Source organism: Amborella trichopoda, chromosome 10 (assembly GCF_054954075.1).
Source record: "Amborella trichopoda isolate Santa Cruz 75 chromosome 10, AtrichopodaSantaCruz75HAP2 v2.0, whole genome shotgun sequence".
Classification (NCBI taxonomy): domain Eukaryota; kingdom Viridiplantae; phylum Streptophyta; class Magnoliopsida; order Amborellales; family Amborellaceae; genus Amborella; species Amborella trichopoda.
Window position 1 is genome coordinate 36,182,901 of NC_142345.1, and position 24,650 is coordinate 36,207,550.

The 24,650-nt window shown below is 36.3% G+C and overlaps 1 protein-coding gene across 2 annotated transcripts; it reads left to right on the plus strand.

Annotated features, from left to right (window-relative positions):
- The first annotated feature begins 4,823 nt into the window (after window positions 1-4,823).
- LOC18427632 (DNA glycosylase superfamily protein) lies at window positions 4,824-23,304 on the plus strand. 2 transcript variants are annotated; one of them, XM_011622619.3, is made up of 4 exons: window positions 4,824-5,367; window positions 18,900-19,100; window positions 22,217-22,291; window positions 22,529-23,304. In XM_011622619.3, exons 1-4 carry the CDS (start codon window positions 4,924-4,926, stop codon window positions 22,742-22,744), a joined length of 936 nt encoding a protein of 311 aa, XP_011620921.1. In that variant the 5' UTR covers window positions 4,824-4,923; the 3' UTR covers window positions 22,745-23,304. The 2 variants fall into 2 exon arrangements, with proteins under 2 accessions (XP_011620921.1, XP_006836744.1); XM_006836681.4 differs by having other exon boundaries at window positions 22,235-22,291.
- Window positions 23,305-24,650: the final 1,346 nt, after the last annotated feature.

Consider the following 24,650-nt stretch of genomic DNA (forward strand, 5'->3'; position numbering starts at 1 on the left):
TTTTTATAACTCCCAAAGGGGCAATTCTTAAAAGTATGGGTATTAGGTCTTCTTTAACTCCTTTAGATAGAAAGAAAGGGTTGGGGTTGTTGTGGTAGCACTAGACTATCATAGTCATCACATTGTGGTTTCTATTCTCACATCTAACACCTCCAAATGGTTGCTATTCCCACCTCTAACACCGCCCCACTATCACCTTCAAAAAGCTAACTCTCTATTCTATTTTTAAAAAATGGGTAGGAAACTGAATTACCAAAACTAGAGATCCACATCCCAATAAAATCATTTATTTATTTATTTTTTATTATACAATAATTTCCTTGATATTTTAAAATAAAATATGGGTAGGGTGATATGGCTATCACCAAACCCAACATGCTTTTTATCACGCCCCATCCCTTTTTTCTTTTGGGGTAAGTTCCCCCTCTCATTTCTCTCTTTAAGCTTAACTTGATGGGATTTATCTCCAAAACTTAAGAAAAACTATAGGCACTGTCCGTTATCTCTCTATTCAAAACCCCAACCTCAAGTAAAGAATTGTGACCTCCATGTCACTTTGCCTGAGAACATAGCCTAGTTATTTGGTCTAGAGGCTTTCAGATTTAGTGGAAACCAGTTTTCCAAATTCCATATCCACTCTGACAAAGCTAACCTGGTTTGACTTTAGCCGGAACTCACTTTCCAATGAAATACCAGCCAGAATCCAACGACTCAAGCCTTAGCAACCCTGGTTCATCGACAAAACATGCTTCATGGCTCTATTCTTGATCTCTTTGGTTTAACAAACCTCTTTTACCTTAAACTCTCTTGTAGGCTCGCCCCGAGAGGGGGAGGAAAAATAGGAGATTTTTTGTTCGGGTAAAAGATTTTTTTAATAAAGTTCGGGTAAAAAGATTTAGCGGGTAAAGTTGAAAAATATGAGAGTCACCTTGTCGAATGAATTTAGCTGGTAAGGGGGAGATTGGATTTTGATCTAACAGTCGAGAGCTAAAATCATCTCAAACTATGTATCGACAATACATAAGATCATTCCTTTTATTATTTATACAAAAGATATGTTTTGTAAAAAGTTTCGATAATTTATCAAACCGTGAGGGATGTGTATGTACTATCTGAGTTTGTTTTTTCATTGAGTTGGTGAGAGATTTGAGCCAATACCTATCTGTTGTATGAATTTGAGAAATGACTGGGCAATTATGACAGAGAAGCAAAATGAGATTTAAAAGACAGTGTACACATGTTTTCTATACACTCCATATAATCCATGTTTATTTTCTTAGTTTTTCTTTTTATGTAATTATATCTCTTTTTATAAGAAAGTTGTTTCATGCGTGGGAACCACATTTCTACATTTACGGTCCCCGAGGCATTTCTACATTTACGGTCCCCGAGATATAAAGCATCCATCTTAAAAATACATATAAGTGGTTCATTTAAAAATAATTAAAAGTAACAGTACATATGTTATTTTAATAAAATTATTATTTTTAATTTTTAAAATTTTCTATTTATTTATATTCATTATCTCCACGTTAAAAATTATATGTCCTTAAAAATTAGGTCCCAAAATCCATTTCAAAAATAAAAAGTTAAAAGGTGAATCATTTCTATATGAACTCATAAGAACCGTGTCCCTTTTTTATATTGTCCATGAAAACTTATTAGAAAACAAGTACATCGCAAGAGTGCTGATCCTCCGCAAAACCAAGGCCAATGTGACAGCTACTCATGACTATCATTTTCAATTTTGCAAAAGCAGCAAAACATCCGATCCGTCTGTCTCCTCCCAATCTCATTTGTTGGTTCCTTCAAAAAAAATGCCACAATAAAAAAAATAAAAATTTATGATAGGGTTATTGATACTTGGATCTGTCCCCAAACTACACAAAGAGTAAGGGGTGCTACCCAAATCCTATAGGCCAAACCCCATGGTGAGGGGTATACATTGCGATCAAATCTTCTCCCATCATCTCTGTCCATTATATTCTTTAAGAAACCCTCTATTTTATAGAGTCCCTACCTGATAGAATTAATTATAATAATTAATTACGTTGAGACTTAAATTGTAATTCTTATATTTATTCACCTTAAAAGGCATAGGGAGTTTTGACAAGTTGTCATCTAGACTAATATGTTTATGCTCGTAATAATTGGATATTTTGAGTAAAAGGGCTTGAAAGGACAATTTCCAACAACTTCGCATAGGGGCGGTAACAAACCTGGACCCAGGTTTGGATATGGATTTAAATATTGGACTCGGCGGTTTTGGTTTGGGTTCAAATCTTGGACCCGGATACTATTATTCGAATATGGATTCAGGTCGACAAGGACTTGAACCCAAATAATATTGATATTTAAATAAACATAATATTATATTTTTAATGATAATATTTAAATAAAGGTTATATTATGGTGCTCACACTATATAGCAATTTATAATTGTATTCAATAAATTTTAGACACTTATATACATTTATTTTGTACATGAAGATTTTTTTTAGTAAGGGTATTTTTAGTCATAGAGGTTTTTTTAGTAAGGGTATTTTTAGTCATTAGGAGGGGGTTGACATCATCTACATGGGGTGTGATATCACCCACATGAATTATTAAATATCATTAGTGTGCTACATGTGGGTGATATCACATCTCATGTGGATGATATCACACATCTCTTTAATGACCAATGGATGTCCTAATAGAAAAAATGTTATAAAGGCTGAGTATAATTATAAAATGCTCTATAATTTGATCACCTTAACATAACCTTTTATATATTCTGTCAGCCTACGGGTTGTTTGCTACAATGTCAGCCAATGGCCCAGATTGAATCTAGGCTAATGTGACGGTTACGACCTCATTTTGTATTTGAATTTTCATTTTTTTCTATAGATCCAAATAACTTGAAATTTTAAACATTCCTTTGTTCTCACCAAGGCGCATCTAATAAAAATATAAAAAATAATAATACATAAAATACAAATTGAACAAATACCCTTAAAAAGTTTTGGGGGTATTTTTATCAATTTATAATTTTTGAATTATTTGTTTTATATTTTTATTAGATTTTCTTAGTTTTGAAAAATAAACGCTCCAAATTTCATATAACTTGAATAAAAAAATAAAATAAAAATTCAAATACAAAATAAGGTCGTGAACTCATTTCGTGTATGCCAACGACCCAGATTGAATCTGGGCTTATTCAAATGGTCACGACTTCATTTTGTAATTGATTTTATTTTTATTTTTTTTATACAAATACAAATCACTTCAAAATTTGAGAGTCTATCTTTAAAAAATATTAAAAATTAATTAAAATATTAAAAAAATAATTCAAAAAATATAAATTGACCAAAATAGGTGTGCCTTGATGAGTAAAATGTGCTCATAAATGTTCAAGTGATTTGGATTTGTACAAAAGAATTGAAAATTCAAATATGAAATAAGGTCGTGACTATCAGATCGGCCTAGATTCAATCTGAGCCATTAGCAGTTAGCCCGTAGGTTGACAACATCCATTCCATATATATATATATAATAATAATAATAATAATAATAAATTTATAAAATATATTTAAACATATCTTTTGATTTTGGAAAATTATTTCATGCAGGCCGGACCACATTTCTACATATGCTGTCTAGAAAGTGTAAAGCATCCATCTTAAAGATGGATGCAAGTAGGTGTTTCATCTAAAAATAATAGAAACTATCCAACTATTTTCTTACTAGAATTATTATTTCTAGCTTTTAAAATTTATTTATTTATTCATATTCATGATCTCCATATTAGAGATTATATGACCTTAAAAATTACGGAAATTATTGCTAATATACCCATATTTTCAAGAAATTGGAAAAAAAACCCCCAACTTCCCAAAACCTCACCCACACCCTTTTGCCTTATTTTGTAAAATTTCGGATGAAAATGCCCTTTACGGTAGTCGTTGTACCGTAAAAACAATTAAAGTATTTTTAATACCGTAATCTAGATTGGTCAATTGATATAATTAAAAAAAAAAAAAAAAAAAACCATTACCGTACTTTTAGTACCGTAATGGTTTTAAATAATATTATGGTACTAAGAGTACCGTAATGGTTTTAAATAATATTACGGTACTAAGAGTACTATAATGGTTTTAAATAATATTACGATACCAAGAGTGCCGTAATGCTCCAAGATTGGTCAATCGATATAATTAAGAGAACGAAAAAAAAACCATTACTGTACTTTTAGTACCGTAATGGTTTTAAATAACATTGCGGTACTAAGAGTATCATAATGCACCAAGATAAGAAAAAAAAAAAGCCATTACGGAACTTTTAGTACCATAATGATTTTAAATAACACTACGGTAATAAGAGTACCGTAATAGCCCAAGATTAGGATGAATCGATAATTAAGAAAAAAAAACCATTACGGTTCTAAGAGTACCGTAATGAGCATTACGATACTCTTAATACCGTAATATTTTTAGAGAACATTACGGTCATAAAATGACTGTAATTGTTTTTACGGTACGACGACTACTGTAGAAGGCATTTTTGTCTGAAATTTCATGAAAATGGGGCAAAAGGGTGTGGACAAGGTTTTGGAAGGGTTTTTTTTCCAATTTTTTGAAAATATAGGTATATTAGCGATAATTTCCCTAAGAATAAAGTCCTAAAATCCATCTAAAAAATCTATTTATTAAGGGGCCCGTATTTCTACATATGCAGGCTTGGCCGCAAGGAAACCCTTTGATTTTTGGGTTGGATCCCTTCGGGTCAACAGGCGCGACCCGTTTCCACCCTTAAATTGCCTACTCGCTGACCTCTGAATCTCCATTGCCGTGTCTCTCATACGAAACCCTCTCTCTCTCTCTCTCTCTCTCTCTACTGCCATGTGAGGATGAAGCATTGCTTCCCTGGGTGAAGCATTGATGCATGGGGATGTCCAGAAAGACACAAGTAAAGAAGAGGCGCATCAGCTCTCCGCCTCCCCCTTCTACCCTTCTTCTCCACCATTCCGAACATCATCTTCTTCCCAACTCAGAAACCACCACTTCTGCAAATCCCCGTAGCCCTTACCCTAATTTCCAAAGGCCCACTCCTCAAGAATGCCTTATTGTTAGAGACGCTCTTATCTCTCTACATGGATTCCCTGAAGAGTTTGCAGAGTTTAGAAGAAAGGAGGCGGTCGTTAATGATTCTTTTGAAGAAAAACAGCAAAAGCTGGATGATGAGGGAGAGGTTCGAATTGCGCCACTGATTCAAGGAGGGAGCGTATTGGATGGGCTCGTGAGCGTCATTTTGTCTCAGAACACCACTGATGTGAACTCTCGTCGTGCTTTCGAGTCGCTCAAGTTGGCTTTTCCAACATGGGAGGATGTAAGTGAAGCCTCTCTCCCTCTCTCTCCTCAAATGGAATTAAATTGCTCATTCTCTTTGATACCGGATGCATTTATCTATCTATCTCATTTTTCCGTTGATGATTGGGTACCTTATCAACGTATTTGTTGATGTATTTCTGGTTCTTCTTGGTGCTTTGAATACAGTCCTGATGTGCTTTGGAGTTTGTAATCATGCAACATAGTGCATTTTAGCGTCAAGGGTATATGTTTAGTCATATACGCATGTACTTGGTTATGGATAAATATTTTTTTCCTTTTGTTCATATAGTCTTTCCTTATGCTGTTGTTATTTATCTTTCTTGAAAGCTGAAACTTGAAAATTGCTCTTAGTTTTGGGGGAGTTAGGAGGGGTGTCGTGATCAAACTTACATTGAATTGGGACCCAACGCATATTAAAGTGTCTACTACTTCTCCCAGAGTGGTGGGTATATATATATATATTCCCATTCTCAGTTTTACTCGTGTCAACAAGTGGCGACATGTGACACCGGCCCTCGGGTGTGTAGCAAAGTGGTGGTGTGTGCCAGCTCCGCTTGCAACTATTTGCAGGCACAACTTCAAGAATGGAACCTAGTGTTATAGGAAAAAATGCTGCCAATAGTGGGGTTTTGCTGATAGAGATAAAAGGAAAAGAATCCTTCTTAACTTTATTGGCTCAACGGTGATTTGGGCTATTTCTAGGTGCCTATTTTCATACTTGCCCACAAAGGCAGGTTATAAATAGGCTGAGATATTTCTACAGGGACATTGAAAAGGGACCTCAATAAAACTAAGAAAGTTTTCAATGGGATATCAACCAATCCAACTAGGCAACTAGCAAAAGAAAAATTTAGAAAGAAAATTTCCCCTTCCCCAGTACAAGACTTTGAGTATTCACATGGTGGAAATTCATTATATACTATGGTAAATGATATGGACCCTGGAGTTTATTTTCATTGATATCTATCTCTGTGGCAATCAACAGAATAATACCAGATGTGGAAATAGAGACATGAGTTGCCTGCTCCGAATGTTAAATTCTACTGGCACACCAGTTTTCTTTTTTTTTATATAATTAATCAGTAGTGTCATTTTCTTTTATATGAAGTTTGTGTAGAAGAGTTATCCAAATTGCGGCATTTGTGGAAAGCATTTATATAGGAAAAGTAACTTTTGTTGATGTGCTTTCTTGTTTTTCAAAGTAGAACCAGATGACTTCGGATATTCTCAAAAACTTCTGTTCATAGTAAAAACCTTTAACAGGTATTGCTCCCAATCATTGAACAACGAATTGCTTAGTTTTGAAACTTTCTGCGATCTTTGCTGCTTCAAATGAATTTCAGTGTTTAAGCACTTGAGGAAGAAATATCTAGCAAATGCAGCATTTGTGAAGTGATCTTTTCACTTTATTCAATCATTGAATTTCAGAACCATTGATAACCTGAATTCAATCAAAGGAGAAGAACACTTTGTTGTGTAGTATCCCTCATGGATAACAATAATAGATCCACTGGCGAGTGGCATTGTGACAAACTAGTTGCAGAACCTCCACAGTCTTCGATGATAGCATGCATTTATATCTCAGTGGTATTTAATTTTAAATACCATCAAACATGGCAACTACTGTACTTGATTGATGCAAAATTAGTTGCATATCAATCATTAGATTTAATACAAGGGCATAGCGTGTTGCATAGTAACATCTTTCTTGGTTCCTTTTTTATCTTATCATTTGGATCAGGGGGCATAATGCCTCCTGGAGGCTTGGAGGAGGAGGAGGAAAATGATCACAGTTGAAAACTGTAAGCATAAGAATGCCTAGAAGCCCTCAAAATTGAAAGTTTATAGAAGGATGGTCTCCTCGTCCTTTTCATCTTGATAGATAATACTAGAAGGAAAGTGGTTACAACCGATAGGAATGTTGTGCAAGTAGGTCACTAGTTCCTATAAGAGTTTCCTCTAGGTCCAGATTAGTATGAGATTTCCTTCCCGCTCCTTCTTGGACATACATATTGTGGCTCACCATTCAGAAAAGAAAAATATTGGGGGCCCCACCATAGACACCTCTCAATGATTACTTGTATCATGAAGTTTCTTTCATGTTGCCATGATATGGCCCTTCTAAAGGTGATATATGGTCCTCTGAAATGTTATAATCCTTTGCTGATTCTACTTCTAGAACAAGCTCTGCAAGCTTTTGGTGGGCTTCACCTATTGCAAGCTCATGGATAACAATAAGATATCCACTGGCGAGTGCAATTCTGACAAACTAGTTGCAAAACCTTCACAGTGTTCGATGATGGCATGCATTTATATCTCGGTGGTATTTAATTTTAAATACCATGAAACATGGCAACTACTGTACTTGATTGATGCAAAATCAGCCACATCAATTATTAGTCTTAATACTAGGGCATAACGAGTTGCGTAGTAAACATCTTTCTTGGTTCCTTTTCTGTTTTATCATTTGGATCAGGGGGCATAATGCCTCCTGGATACATGGAGGAGGAGGAGGAGGAAAATGATCAGAGTTGAAAACTATAAGCATAAGAATTCCTAGAAACCCTCAAAGTTGAAAGCTTATAGAAGGATGGTCTTCTTATTCTTTTCATCTTGATAGATAATCCTAGAAGGAAGGTGGTTACAACTGGTAGGAATGTTGTGCAAGTAGGTCACTAGTTCCTATAAGAGTTTCCTCTAGGTCCAGATTAGTACGAGGTTTCCTTCCCCCTCCCTTCTTTGACATGCATATTGTGGGTTTGCCATTTAGAAAAGAAAAATATTGGGGGCCTCACCATAGACAACTCTCAATGATTATTTGTATCATATACCCTCCCTTGCTTTCAATTACTAGAAAGTTGGTTTCATATTGCCATGATATGGCCCTTCTAAAGGTGATATATGGTTCTATGAAATGTAATGATCCTTTGTTGATTCTATTTCTAGAACAACCTCTGCAAGTTTTTGGTGGGCTTCACCTATTACATAGAAGGTTTTGGGTGCCCATGGAGAGGAACACCATTTCATGAACTATCCCTTGTTAGTGGGTAGACCTCTATTGCCACTCTCCATTTTATAAGTGCAAGCGCCATCCATCTTTTTAGCACTGTAATTTAGAATAACTTGCTTAACTCTTCAGATGGCACTATAACATATACGTCCATCTTTCAGCATGTTAATGCCCACGAGTGGTGCTCTTACTTTGAGTAGGCCCTCCTCTGGATCTTCCCCACTATAGCACAACTAGATTGAATTGGCCATCTAAATGGATGCAATTTCCACAAAACTCGAGACAAGTTTTTTTTCCAACCTGGGGAGCATGATGCAGATCGAATTAAAAAAAAATTGATTTATTTCAAACTTTTTTTTTTATTAGGAGTTATGAGATTTGTTGACTTGGAATAGATTTTTACATTCCGGGGATGAGAGTTATGGGATTTGTTGACTAAGATGGGAAAGCATTATTGGGATGGGAGTTAGTGAGATTTGTTGACTTAGTGGATAAAGCATTATTGGGATGGCAGTTAGTGAGATTGTTGGCTTCGAGGGGAAAGCACTCTTGGGGTGAGAGTTAATGGGATTTGTTGGCTCAGAGGGAAAGCACTCTTGGGGTTGGAGTTAGTGGGATCTGTTGACTTAGAGGGGCAAGCATTCATGGAATGAGAGTTAGTGGGATTTGTTGACTTAGAGAGGAAAGCATCATTGGGATTGAAGTTAGTGGGATTTGTTGATTGAGAGGAAATCACTCTTGAGATGGGAATTAGTGGGATTTGTTGACTTAAAGAATGTTGTGGGATTTGTTGACTTAATTCGTATGACTTATGGGTTTATGTGGCACGGGAGTCAAAGATAAAGAGAGTGTTTAAGGGGCATATATTGAAGAAATAGGCTTATGTTAAGGGAACTAGGTAATTTTTGTAGAGAGTTTATTTTCATGAAAGAAGAAATAAGTTCTTCTCATCCTTGGCTTGATTTTTAACCACTTATTTCCTCCATTATTTCTGAGGTTTTACTTGTTTAAGATCGAAATAAGGCCGGATTTTCTCCGGCTCCGTTTGTACCAAGTGGTATCACAACACGGTTAAAAATCGTTTAGCGACTATGATGGCTAATTGTGGAAGACTCAACTATAGGAATGCCGTGCGGGACCAAATATACAAGAAAATCAACAACTTAACGAAGATGGTTTAAAAATTGTTGCAAAAAGAAAGATTGTAACAACACACATCGAACGAGATGAGATCTACGGTGTTAGATCCATATTGTTTGAATTCTTGTGGAGATCGACATAAATCAGAGCGTGAGTTTGAGTGGAAACGGCCTGCTGTTATGTTTGATCATACTTATGGGTTCGATGCATGCTGACATTGACATGAGCATGAATGCAGAGAAAAGTTGGGTAACTAACACCCCCCAAAGCCGATGTAAATGGCGTAGGGGAGTAGACTGAAATCAGTGTAGTGCAAAGAAAGAATTTTACCACATCCAGATCCACAACTGGAGCAAGATCATCCCAAGCTAGGAGATTGACACCTCCAAGCTGGGGATTTACTATCCCTACAATAAAACTGCGACCTGTACATCAAAGAAGTAAACATATAAAGGTATGTGATTTTTTTATCAAAGAAAATCCTAAATTTGTCACTACAGAGGTTACTGCATTGAAAGATACAAAAACCCTTAAATTTAATGAGAAAAGGGTATTTTGTATTTATAGATCAATCTGTTGAAAAAGAAGAGATAATTAGGGATATGACTAATATTTTTATTCATTGAAGTACGGAGGATTTTAAATATGATAATGAAGAAATTCAGCATTGTATAATTATAAGGAAATGTTAACTTTTAAAATTATTTCTATTGAAGACAATGTTGAATTTGCAAGTGGATCACTCCTAATGAACAAGGAAGAGCAACCCATAACTGTAATCAAAGGGGATTTGGGATTGGATGTGAAAGCAGAGATAGTGGTTTCTGATCAAAGCACAGTGTTGATGGTTGGACATGAAGCATTTTTGTTGTCATTTTTTTTTTCTTTTTTGATAAAGTTAACTGTGAACCATTTTTGTTGTCATTGAGTGAGGAGATTTCACCCAAGTCTTTCAAAGACGAGGGTGTGGCTCTACTCTCTATGTGAGAACCTATGGGGGAAAGTGATGTTGATGACAATGGTAGTAAGGCATTGTTGCTTTTAATTTTTTTTTGGAATCTGAAGGGCCATGGGAGGTGCATATCAATGAACAAAAGGTGTTTTCAACTTGGTTTCTTGACAATAGCCTTGACGTAAGTAATGTCTACTTTGAAGTTGATAATGTTGTCCTTAATGGTGAAAGAAAGGCCGAGCCATTGTTTTGTTTTGAGTTGAAGATTCCAATCTCAACTCATGAGTTATGGGCTAAAAGAAACTATGGGTAGAATGTAGGACTTATCTTGATCCACTTCAAAATTCCTTGTCGAATTTTCTCAGGTTTCTTTGATAATGGGTCACAATATTTGAGGGAGATGGAGGCCCATGGTTTTCATTTTTCGTATTCTACTCTTATTGGTGTTTACCTATTGGATAGGCGCAACAGAGGTATGGAGAGTACACGAGCCATTATGCAGATCCATACTAAAGTTTTGAGGTGTGGATTCATTAGTGGCCCTTGCATTGCCAATGCACTTTTTTCACCCCATTACAAAGTTATTGAGCTCCTTAATGCAAACTTTATGCTTGATTCCATGAATTACAAAGGTAATGATTTTTTTGAGATAGTTTTGGTCAGAGCTCTCAAAGAAGGTATGGGCCATGGCATTTTGAATATCTTTCTTCTTGTGTTTTGCTGTGATTTTAGACCATATGATTTTGCCATCCTTGATGTTAATAGTCTGTGCATGTGCTTGAACTCAAGAGATTCAGTCTTGAGTGTTCAAGTTCATGGGTTAGGTGTTAAGTGAGGCTTAGATTCAGGTGATTTTATGGGGAATTGTCTTATTGTACTTTGTGTCGGCTATGGTTCATTGTGGAATGCATAGTTTTCTTTTAAGAATTAGCAAGATAAAAAGATGTTCTTAGACGGGGCTTTATGATAGGAGCTTGTGCTGTTCAAGTTCATGGAAGAATAGATCTGAATTTTGTTTCAAATTTTGAGTGAGCCGACTTTTGCTAGCTCCTTATTGGCATCCACTCCTCTTGCCATTCTTGAACACATAAAGCAAGTCCATGCTTTCATGCTGAGTTTGAGACCTCAAGCGGGGTTTGAATCAAATAAGGAAGACAAGCATGTAGGCATAAACGTCAGTTGTAGTTTCATTGATATTCTGCACCTTACTTTTAGTTGTGAGGCTATACATTTCTTCCTTGCATTCAACGGAAGTAATCAATAGAGTCTTGAAACAGTCATAACAATTGCTGAGTTCTTGGGCACACCAGATGAAGTATTTATCGAGCTTGGTAATGTTTGGGGCTATGCAATAGCAGTTTTGTCATTAGCCAAGGGCATTCTTGTCAAACATGAACCTTACCTGGAAGATTTTTTGGAATCAGTAAATTTTACAACTTATGCTAAAATCATGGAGTCAGTTAGTATTTGCTTATTTCCAGGGTTGAAATCATGGAGGCAATTCTTTCAAGACCTGACATGGGAGAAAGCTTCTTTGATCAGGAATCAATATTCTTTGGTGGGAAATAATTTTTTTTCTTGTTCGTCAAGGCCAGTCAATTTTGAACTCTCAGACAATAATGCCTTGCTCATCATTTATGCTGAATGGATGACCATCGGAAGTGCGTCCTAGTTGTTCAGCCTCATGCCTTACAAAGAACAATTGCGTGGAGATGTAAGGCTTCATCATCAGCTAAGGGAGGATGATGATGCAACAACAAAAACTCGAGACAAGATTTTTTTCCAACCCAAGGAGTATGACGCAAATCGAATTAAAAAAACAAATGATTTATTTCAAACTTTATTTTGCTTTATTTTTTATTAAGAATTATGGGATTTGTTGACTTGGTATATATTTGTATCATTCTTGAGATGGGAGTTATGAGATTTCTTGACTTAGAGGGGAAAACATTTTTGGGATGGGAGTTAGTGGGATTTGTTGACTTAGAGGAGAAAACATTATTGGGATGAAAGTTTGTGAGATTTGTTGACTTATAGAGAAAATCAATCTTGGGATGGGAGTTAGTGGGATTTGTTGACTTAGAGGAGAAAACATTCTTGAGATGGGAATTAGTGGGATTTATTGACTTAGAGGGGAAAGCACTCTTGGTATGGGAGTTAGTGGGATTTGTTGACTTAAGGGATTTGTATGACTTATGGGTTTGTGGGGCATAAGAGTCAAAGATAGAGAGTATTTATGGGGAATATATTGAAGATATAGGCTTAGGTAAGGGGACTTGGTAAGTTTTGGTAGAGAGTTTATTTTCATGAAAGAAGAAAGATATTCTTCTCATTCTTGGCTTGATTTACAACCACTTCTTTCTTCCATTGTTGCTGAGTTTTTACTTGTTTAAGAATGAAGAAGGCCGGATTTAATTTTTCAGGCATCCTTTCTTGATGCGAAGGTAGCCCGGAAAATTAAATCCGACTTTCTTTCGATCTTCAACGAATAAAAACTCAGCAACAAGGGAGGAAATAAGTGGTTGTAAATCAAGCCAAGAATGAGAATAACCTCTTTCTTTTTTTATGAACATAAACTCTCTACAAAAAATTACCAAATTCCCGTAACATAAACTTATCTATTCAATATATGCCCCCATAAACACTCTTTCTATCATTGACTCTCGTGTCCCATAAACCCATAAGTCATACAAATCAACAAATCCCACTAACTCCCATCCCAAGATTGCTTTCCCCTAGGGGTGGCAACGGATTGGGTTGAGTCTGAGTCCGACTAGGACTAGACTCAGACCCGAAAAACAATTATGGGACCCGGACTCGAAGTTATCAAACCTAGACCCGACTAAACCTAGACGCGACCCAAAAAAAATATTTTTTTTTAGTATATTTAAATATTATATTAAATATATACATGTATTTTTTAAATATTATAATTAAAATATATGGTTATATTCATTTAAGTATTATTTAAATGCTTTTAAAATATTATATATTAAATATTATTTAAATAATAACACTAGTCGGGTCGGGTCCACGCGGACCTAAATAGTGTTCGGATTAAATATTTGGACCCGGACTCGACTCGTTTGGTCCAATTTTTGGACCCATACCTGGACTTGGGTAGAGTCCACATGGACACAGACCCGAATAGTGTTTGGATCGAATATTTGGACATGGACCCAACCCACCGAGTCCAATTTTTGGACCCATACCCGAACCCAGGTCGGGTCTTGGTCCATTGCCGCCTCTACTATCCACTCTAAGTCAACAAATCCCATTAACTCTCATCCTAAAAATGTTGTCCCTTCTAAGTTAACAATTCCCATTAACTCCTATCCCAACAGTGCTTTTCCTTCTAAGTCAACAAATCCCACTAACTCCCATTCTAAGAATGCTTTTCCCTTTAAGTCAACAAATCCCATAACTCCTTACAAAAAAGATAAAGTTTGAAGTAAATCAAATTTTTTGTTTTTAATTCGATTTGCATCATATTCCCCGGGATGGAAAAAAAACTCGTCTTGAGTTTTTGTTGTTGCATCATCATCCTCCCTTAGCTGATTGTGAAGCCCTACACTTCCACACAATTGTTCTTTGTAAGTGATGAGGCCAAACAACCAGGATGCACCTCCTATGGTTATCCATTAGGCATATAAGATGGGGCAAGGCATTATTGACTGAGAGTTCAAAATTGACTGCCCTTGATAAAGAAGAAGAATTATTTCCCATCAAAGAATTTTGATTCCTGATCGACGAAGCTTTCTCCCATGTCTGGTCTTGAAAGAATTGCCCACGAAATAAATAAATGATAATTGACTCCATGAGTTCAGCATAAGTTGCAAAATTACTGACTCCAAAAAATCTTCCAAGTAGGGGTGGCAACGGGTCGGGTTTGGCTGGACCTGGACCCAGACCCGAATAGTATTCAGGTAATTTTGAACCCATACCCACACCCGTTGGGTCTCGGGTCTGGTTGGATCCATTGCCACCATATGATTATGAGCTTTTTTTTTTGTTTTTGTTATGGCTTTTTTTTACCATCATATACCTTATGACTATGAGCTTTTTTTGCCAATAATGTTGTAAATATTGTGACAATATGAACACCTAGCACGCGCCTAAAGACACATGATTGCCATCATATACTCTATGACTACGGGTATGGGTTGGGTCCGGCTGGACTCATATGCGGACCCGAATGGTATTCGGGTCCAAAATTTGGACCCATACCCAGAGCCAAGGTCAGGTATATACCCGTCGGGTCCCGGGTCTAGTCGGTTCCATCGCACCCCTACTTCCAAGTAGGTATGGCCTCACAACTGAAAGTAAGGTGCAAAATATCAATGAAACTACAACTTTATGCGTATATTTTTGTCTTCCTTATCTGATTCAAACCCTGCTTGAGGTCTCAAATTCTGCATGAAACCACGAGCTTGCTTTACATGTTCAAGAATGGCAACAGGTGCGGATGCCAACAAGGAGCTAGTAAAAGTCAGCTCACTCAATGTCAGGCATATGCCCATGAAATTTGAAGAAAAATTCAGATCTCTTCCTCCATGAACTTGGACAACATAAGCTCCTATTATAAAGCCTCCTCTAGGAACATCTTTGTCTTGCCAATTCTTAAAAGAAATCTGTGCATTCTCCAACAAACAAAAGCCAGCCCAAAGTGCAATAAAAGAATTCCTTCTAAAATCACTTGAATCTAAGCTACACTTGACACCTAACCCATGAACTTGAACACTCAAGGCTTAATCCCTCGAGTTCAAGCACATGCATGCACTGTTAACAGCAAGGAGGGCAAAATCATATGGTCTAAAACCATGACAAAGAACAAGAAGAAAGAAATTCAAGATGCCATGGCCCATACCTTCTTTGAGAGCTCTAACAAAAACTCTCCAAAAAATCATTACCTTTGTAATTTATGGAATCAAGCATCAAGATTGCAGTAAGGAGCTCAATAACTTTGCAATGGGATGAAAAAAGTGCATTGGCAATGCAAGGGCCATTAATTAATCCACACATCAAAACTTTAGTATGGATTTGCATAATGGCTCTTTTACTCTCCATACCTTTATTGCGCCAATCAAATATGTAAACACCAATAAGAGTAGAATACGAAAAATGAAAACCATGGGCCTCCATCTCTCTTAAGCATTATGACCCATAAACAAAGAAACCTGAGAAAATTTGGCCAAGAATTTGAAGTGGATCAAGATAAGTCCTACATTTACCCCATAGTTTCTTTCAACTCATAATCCATGAGTTGAGATTGGAATCTTCAACTCAAAACAAAACAATGGCTCGACGTTTCTTTCACCATTGAGGACAACATTATCAACTTCAAGGTGGACATTATTTATGTCAAGGCTATTGTCAAGAAACCAAGTTGAAAGCACCTTTAGTTCCTTGGTATGCACCTCCATTTAGAAAAGACATTAAGAGAAACAATACCTTTACTAGCATTGTCATCAACATCACTTTTACCTGTACGTTCGCATAGAGAGTAGTGCCATACGCTCGTCTTTGGAAGATTTGGTTGAAATCTCTTCACTCAAAGACAACAAAGATGGTTCATGTCTAACCATCAACACTTTGCTTGGATCAGAAACCACTATCTTTGCTTTCGCATCCAATCCTAAATCCCCTTTGATTACAATTATGGGTCGCTCTTCCTTGTTCATTAGGAGTGATCCATTTGCAAATTCAACATTGTCTTCAACATAAATAATGTTAAAAGTTAACATTTCCTTCTGATTGATACAATGCCGAATTTCTTCATTATCTGATTTAGAATCCTCCATAGTTCCATACATAAAAATGTTAGTCATATCCCAATTATCTCTTCTTTTTCAGCAGATTGATCTACAAATATATTTACCCTTTTCTCACCATATTTAAGGGTTTTTGTATCTTTCAATGCATTAACTTCTCTAGTGACAAATTAGTATTTTCTTTGATAAAGAAATCACATACCTTTGTTTACTTCTGTGATGTTCAAGGCGCAGCTTTATTGTAAGGATGGCAACTCCCCAGCTTGGAAGTTAGTCTCCTAGACTGGGTTGATCCTGCTCCAAGGGTGGATCTGGATGTGGTAAAGTTCTTTCTCGGCGCGTCTCTACACTGATTTCGGTATACTCCTCTACACCAATCACATCGGCTTTGGGGTTGTTGGTTACCCAACTTTTCTATGCATTCATGCTTCTGTCGATGCCATCGTGTATTGAACCCAAAAGTGCGATCAAACATAACATCATGCCATTCCAACTTAGACTCACTTTCTGATTTACGTCGATCTCCACAGAACTCTAATAATATGGATCTAACACTGTAGATCTCATCTTGTTCGATGTGTGTTGTTGCAATCTTTCTTTTTTCAACAACTTTTCAACTAACGTCATCAAGTTATCGATTTTCTTGTATATTTGGTTCTGCTTGGCATTCCTATGGTTGCGATCTCCACGACTAACCATCGTAGTCGTTAAACTTTTTCGAACTGTGCTCTGATACTACTTGATGCGAAAGGAGCCCTCAAAACTAAATCCGGTCTTCTTTCGATATTAAACAAGCAAAAACTTGGTAATAATGGAGGAAATAAGTGGCTGTAAATCAAGCCAAGGATGAGAAGAACTTCTTTCTTCGTTCATGAAAATAAACTCTCTCTACAAAAATTACCAAGTCCCCTTAACATAAGCCTATCTTTTCAATATATGCCCCCATAAATACTCTCTCTATTTTTGACTCTCGTGCCCCATAAACCCATAAGTCATACAAATCCCACTAGCTCCCATCTCAAGAGCGCCTTTCCCTCTAAGTCAACAAATCCCACTTACTCCCATCCCAAGAATGCTTCCCCTCTAAGTCAACAAATCTCACTAACTCCCATTCCAGGAGTGCTTTTCCCTCTAAGTCGATAAATTCCATTAACTCCCATCCCAATAATGTTTTCTTCTCTAAGTCAACAAATCTCACCTCACTAACTCCCATTCCAAGAATGTTTACCCCTCTAAGTCAACAAATCCCATAACACTTAATAAAAAAAAAAAAGTAAAATAAAGTTTGAAATAAATCAAATTTGTTTAAGTTGATTTGCATCATATCTCTTCCCCTGCAACCACTGTGTTCTTTCCTTATTCGACTAAATTTAATGACATCATCTCATGCTTAGCCTTAGACAATGTGTCACTATTGTATCCCCATATGGCTTCCCTTTCTCTCTATGCCTCATGACATTTTGGTGGCTCAAGTCATTGTAGCTTCCTCTACAAGTTAGCATGTCCTCTCACCTCTTCGTCTCTCTTACCAAGGGTTTTAGGATACCCTCCCCTAATGTTCAAGAACATGGAAAGGGCTGCCCAGTGACCTGCGCGGGACTGTCTTGGGAGAAAGAAAAACGACCGGGAAGGGGGGAGGGGTTTCCTATTGTACCTGGGGAGGGGGTTTCCTATTGTACCTATTTACTAAAATTTACATGTTTAAAGAACTAAAACGTTGAAATTACCTAAAATTTGACACACATAAGCCAAAACAAAAAGTCATATAAACATAATTTTTACCCATTAGCACTTCAAACATTTCTTCAAAGTTCAAAAGTCGAAGTTCAATGCATTCCAAAGTTCCAAACATTCAAAACGTTATATAAAATTTAATGATCATGAAATAAAAAAGGGCCCAATTGGGTTTCATCATCACTTCCTACACTCTCTTCTCTTGTTTCTCCTACCAACACTCTATTAGATGATGACTATGATGCCGTGCCATCGTCATCAAAATCATCCCTTTCCATATCGTTCTTTTTCATTGGTCTCTTCTGAGTCTTCTAGCTCTGGCTCCTCTCTCTCCTCCCTCACTATTTTTAGTCTATCCTTAAAAAGTCAATTTTGCAAGATATCAAAAGCTTTGCAGTTGGATTCACTCCATAAAAGATTTAGTTGTTTTTAAAAAAAAATTGTTATTTTGGGGCACATGAAGGTTGTTTAGGGTTTTGGGGGTTCAAAATGCCCCACTATTTCGCCGCTTTTCAAAGGGGGGAAAGGACGTTTATCGCCCTTTTGGCGATGCCTATTTTCGTCCTCGCCAAAAGGGCCCTAGGCGGCTGCCCAGGTGCTGGGTGCTTGCCCAGGCGGTGCCCTAGCTGACTAGCGGCCCGCCTAGGTGGCAGGGCGACCAACTTTTTGAACATTGCCCTCCCCCCATAATCTTCCCAGATATTGGAACTTTTGTCACCTTTATTTTACAATTTCTTGATAATTGCCTCAAATATCAGAACTGTTGCTTTTTTTAACGTATTGAACATAGATTCAATATATTGTTTTTAACAAGTTTTGTTCTGAGACCTTTGTTATGATTTGGCACAAATGTTCTAGTTATTACTTAGCAAAGCTATCCATCTTATGTCTATGTACTTGTACTCTTGCTGTTCTCCAATCAGGTGCACGCAGCAGAATCCAAATCTGTGGTGAATACCATCAAATGTGGTGGTTTAGCAGAGACAAAAGCTTCTTGTATTAAGAACATTTTGAGCGCACTTCTTGAACAGAAAGGAAAAATATGCTTGGACTATTTGAGGGAGATGCCTATTGACAAAATTAAGGCTGAGCTCCGACATTTCAAAGGAGTTGGGCCAAAAACAGTGAGTCACTGATTTCTGCATCCTTTGATTTCTTTTGTTTCCTGTGAAACTCTGAAATTTTTTATGTCCCTTACAGAACTTCCAGAAGTAAACTAGTTCCTTTACGCTTCACTCATCATTTTTTCTCTCTCTTTATTAGGATGTAAGAACTAGTGGTTTCTTTTAAAAAAAACCTTCCAATTGATGATTGAAAATTATCTTCCTGCTAATGACTTCTATTTTTTGTATATAACCTTGCATTAGCATCATATGCTAAAAAATTTGCTTTGGAGGTTCTCATTAAATATGGAGAACCCTTAGGCCTATGCAAGGTTAAAATTTTCCAAAATCATTTTTAAACTTACTGTCCTCTTTGCAGATTACATGTCTGGTGACTGCATGTTCAGAGGAGGACTGATATTGTGGGATTTTGTTTGCATGAGTGCTACCCTACATTCTTATATGACATTCATTATTATTATTAGCTTGATGAAGTTATAACTTAGCAAACTAAGTAAACAATTATGTTGATGTATGATCTGTTTAGATATTTCTTGAAACATACATCATGTATCTATTAGTGCATTTGCAGAAAAAAAATCTGTAGAAGGCAGCAGTAATGGTTACATTGCACTAACAAGTTCAGTTTACGTCTTCTTTAAAACCAATATTTTGTGATTGATCTAATTCGTTTACAATTAACAGTTTTATCTGAAATTTATATTGGATCAATTTATATGTAAATTCAAAAGGAATTTAAAAGCGGTAAATTCAAAAGGAATTTAAAAGCGGTAAATTCAAATGAAAAAAGGAAAGAAATTTAAAAGCGGCAAATTCAAAAGGAAAGAAATAAGAAAACTAAATGAAAAAAAACAAGAAATAAGAAGAAATTTAATGAAAAGAAAACTAAATGAAAAAAAACAAGAGATTAAATAATTAAAACAATGAGTAATAATCTTAGAAGAAAAAGAAGAAAAACCATCTACTTCTGGATAAGAAAAGATTTTCTAAATCAGATCCAATTTAGAATACAAAGATGGTAATCTCTCCTTTCCATAAAAATAGACGATTTTGTTTTCCAATCAAACGCTCGTATAGATTCAGGAGCAGACTTAAAATTGTATTAAAGAAGAAGTTGTTCCTCCAAAACACTTTGAGAAAGTGACAAAAAATTCTATTTTGAAAACTTTAATAAAAGGATCATATGATATAACATTTCAAATGTTCATCCATGTAATAATGGATTCTGTATAGAGATTAATTTTGTTTTGGTAAAAGATATTCAATGAACTATTAGTTCCAATTTTAACAATGATTCAACCATTTCTGGTTGATGATCGAGGAATTCATGGAAAAATAGGGGAATCACAAGTTTATTTTACTTTATGTGAAAAACCTAGTATAACAGAAATTTGGAATCCATGATTCAATCAATACAAAAACTAATTTTATTAACGAACTAAGAAACCACAGTAGATAGAAAAAGAATAAAAGAAAGATTGGAAAAAGATATATATTTCCAAAGAAAAATAGAAGAATTAAAAAAAAAATTAATAAAAGAAACCTGCTAAGATCTCCCTAGTGCTTTCTGGCATAGGACGAAACATGTAGGAGAACCCCGACCAAGGCAAGACCTATATGAGTGAATTAGCGATACTTAGAAATATGCCAAAAAGATATAGAATATCTTATGAAGAAGAATTTAATTCGAATGAGAAGATATTTCTTGAGTTGTGCAACCATTTATGTTGAAATGCAGCATAATTACAAAGAGGAGTTCCAAAATTAGTAATGCACTATAAACCCCTTAATAAAATATTAAAATGGAAAAGACAATCTATACCAAACAGACAAGGTCTTATTTCTAGAATTCAGAGTGCAAAAATATTTTTGAAGTTTGCTATGAAATATGGATTTTGGCGAATTCAAATCAAAGAATCAGATAGATAGAAGACGACATTTATATTCCTTTGGGCATTATAAATAGATTGTTATGCCTTTCGGATAGACAAATGTGGATCCCAAATCCTCAATAAGGGACAATTCCAGGTTAAATCTATAAAAGAGGGAATCCACACTACCCATGGAAAATAGAGATTTAAAAAGCAGCTGACTATAAAACACTTGCGTAAAACCTTTCACTTCCCAATAAGAACCATATGAAAATATTATTATTTTTATGGACAAATTTTAATAGACTCTAAAAATGTTCACTTTGAAAATCATTATAGATAAGTTGAACAATTTTAATAGACTCTGAAAGTGATCATATCAAAAATCATTATAGAGATAAGTCAAGCAAAATATGCTTTCTCAACTGAAAGTGGCAGCTGTGGGGGAGGGGGTTGTTGAGGACTATGGACCTATCATTTTGGATCACATATTTCTGTTCTAGGGGAACCAGCTGAAGAGTGGTGGTGGAAGTGGAGAAGCCGCTTTTCCATAGGAGGAAATTGGAAGAAAAATTTGGCCCCATCAAAGAGAAAAGCGATGAAGGTGGGACTAGAGAGGGAAAAGTTGGAGGGGATGCATGAGGAGAAAGGGGAAGAGGGAGGAGGAGATGATGACAATGATGAGGCAGCTGAACTAGAAAATGCCAGTAGTAGGGGTGGGAGTCAGCACGAGGGCTAGACTAACATTGGGGACTTTGATTAGGAGGGACTATTGAAGCTACCCAACTGATAAGAGTCATTCTTAAACTGTTACAAAGAGAGTCTGGTGATCGTGGTTGGTATAATTATGAGCCTCCCTGTTATTGATAGTGGTTGTAGATTGAGTCATGTTGCTTGTTGGTTTGTAAGCTCCTATAAAAGTCACTATTGATATGTACCCCAATTTGGACTGTTGAATGAATGCCTAGCACTCTGGCAATTGAAACCTTCAATATCTATAAGTTTTCTATTTTCTCGTCATTATAAATAATCATTTACTTCTCTTTATTCCCACATATTTCACTTTTTTTTGGGGCAAACTCTCAGCAATTCTTTTTTCCTTTTTTGCCCTTGCCATTTTGGGGGGACTCTCTGAGCCAACTGGGCCCAGATGATGCCCTAGCGTGGCTATTAAAACATTGATTATAACTAATCTCTCTTGTGTCCTTTCCCTTCTTTTGGTTACTGATTATTTACTGTTTCAAGGCTTTAATTTGTTGGCAGGTAGCTTGTGTACTGATGTTTTATCTTCAGAAAGATGATTTCCCAGTCGACACTCATGTAAGTAATTGTCTGTACCTAAATTTATATTATATTTTATCATTCAGTTATCATTCTGTCAAAAAAGCATATTCGTCCTGGATCATTCTTATTCATGAAAAAATGATTCACACTAAATTTGGATCCTCACTTTGACAAACTCAAGACAAGTCAAAGTATAGAATCTTAATGACTATGAGGACACAGAAATTCCAGATCACCAAGGTGAAGTGATGAAAGCACCATTTCTATGAATAGGTATTTCGGATAGTGAAGGCTATAGGTTGGGTTCCCTCGGAGGCAAATCGGGAGAAGGCATACCTACACCTCAACAGTCAAATTCCTGATGACCTAAAATTTGATTTGAATTGTCTCCTCGTAACACATGGGAAACACTGTGAGAAGTGTACTAAAGGTCACCGAGCCCAGCGAACCCCTCTTGGCTCATGTCCTCTATCAAGTTATTATGTATGAGCGCATTCTAAATCAGAGGGGATATTGGGTTGGCTTTTTAAGGCATGTGAGAGCCCAAAGTTTCCAGGAGATCAGTATTTCATAGAAGTTGACCAATTATGAGCATGCAGGATAATTTTCAGAGACAGTGATGGAGCAGATGAGGACTTAATGGCTGTTTGGGCTTTTGAGGAGTGCTTTGCAGGAGCACTGAGTTGTTTGGCAGTCATATCTGGTGAAGCAGGGTGTCTAGATGCCCTTTCATTTTCTTCAACTTAAGGTTGTTAGAAATCCTTTTTTCCTTTGTTTTTTTCCCTTGTTTTGTATTTCCCTTTTTTTATTGCGATTAAAATGTAGTTATTTTCCCCTTTTTTGATCAGTAAGCCTCTATAGTGCGGTTATCTTCATCTTGAAATTTTCCTGTTGCCAATTTGGCTTCCTTGTTTTGTATTATATAATAGAGGAAAGTATATCATGATATTTGTGGCAGTGTATTCTGTATGATACTATAGCTTCAGTCTTCTGGTGTCAAATCAGTTGGCTGATTGCAACTGTTAATCCAACCAAGCAGACTTGACAAACTTAAGGGGCGAATTGGTTGACATGAGCCCTTTATTGAAGAAACCATCGTAGTGTACAGTCGCTTTTTGTTAATAATTAATCTTTTATTAACCTTTAATGGTAGATTAAAAGGCAAATACCATTTTGCTATTTAACCTGTAAAGACATTCTGAATTGTGGACTGATTTCTTTTAAAGAGATACAAAACAAAAAGGAGAAACCCTATTGCATTTCTTTTCTTAAATGTCTGAACTTAAGTTCCTGAGGAGACACAAAGTGGAGGTCATGTTTATCCAGGAGTCACAACTGGATCTGGAAGACGGGCAGGTGGAAGCGTTTGGATGGGGTCAAATTTTCTCTCTCTTTCCATGGATCAATGAGTGCTGTCCTTCGTTAGAATTATTGGAGATCATTCTTGTACAAGATATACGTAGTAAGCTGTCAACCCAGTCTCCTTTTGTAATTTCTCCCCAATTTTCATCACCCTATTTCAGTGGCATTTTAAGGTTTTTGTATATAACGCAGCGCTCTCTCTCTAGAGAAACTCCTATTAATGGTGGAGGGTGGCCTAACTGTGCTTGATAGATAGCTGATAGGAAATTCCCTAACCCAACTCAGCAACCCCTTTGAAACTCCAATTTTGGGCTGCATTTTTCTTGACCGAGGTGATTTTTCAAGCCACCTCTCTCTTGTTTAGCCTCTCTTTGACTGAAAATCTCACTTTCATGGTTGTTAAACAGGTGGGGTCTCGATGGCCTTGATTTTTTCTCTCCTCTATTTGATCCGGGCCAGTTATTTGTTTTTAATTTTTCCAAATTCTCTAACAAGAACTAAAAGTTACTTTTTTAGCTGAGAATCTCTCTCTAAATTTTCATATTCCTATGATATTTTGGGTTTTGAGGTTCATTAATCTCTTGCTATTGTTGGTGAAGTTCTTGTTTTATCAGGACTTTTAATGGTTTCTTCTGAAGAAATTGTCATGAATATCTAGGTTGAGATCGCCATCTTATAAGTTTGCTTTGTCCATTTGATGGAAGCTTAATGATCATAATGACGATTAATCAAAGTAATGAATGGAAAAATAGAGTAGAATACATGCCTAGTGCTTAGAAGTTTTATGATTGGTAGAACTGCACAACACTCGTACCTTGAATCAAGGCGAGAGGTTAAGTTTTACAAATTTGTTCATGGAAATTAGTGCTGAATTTTGTAAATTTGGGGGATGATGTAGAGACCCTCATTTGTTGGATATCAGAATAGTGATGCCCCTCTCTCTATAGTTCCACATCGGCCAGAGCGGGAGAAGAGCTATAAAAATTTGGTTGAAGTTTAGAAATGTCTTTTAAAGCCTTGAACCAAAACATTC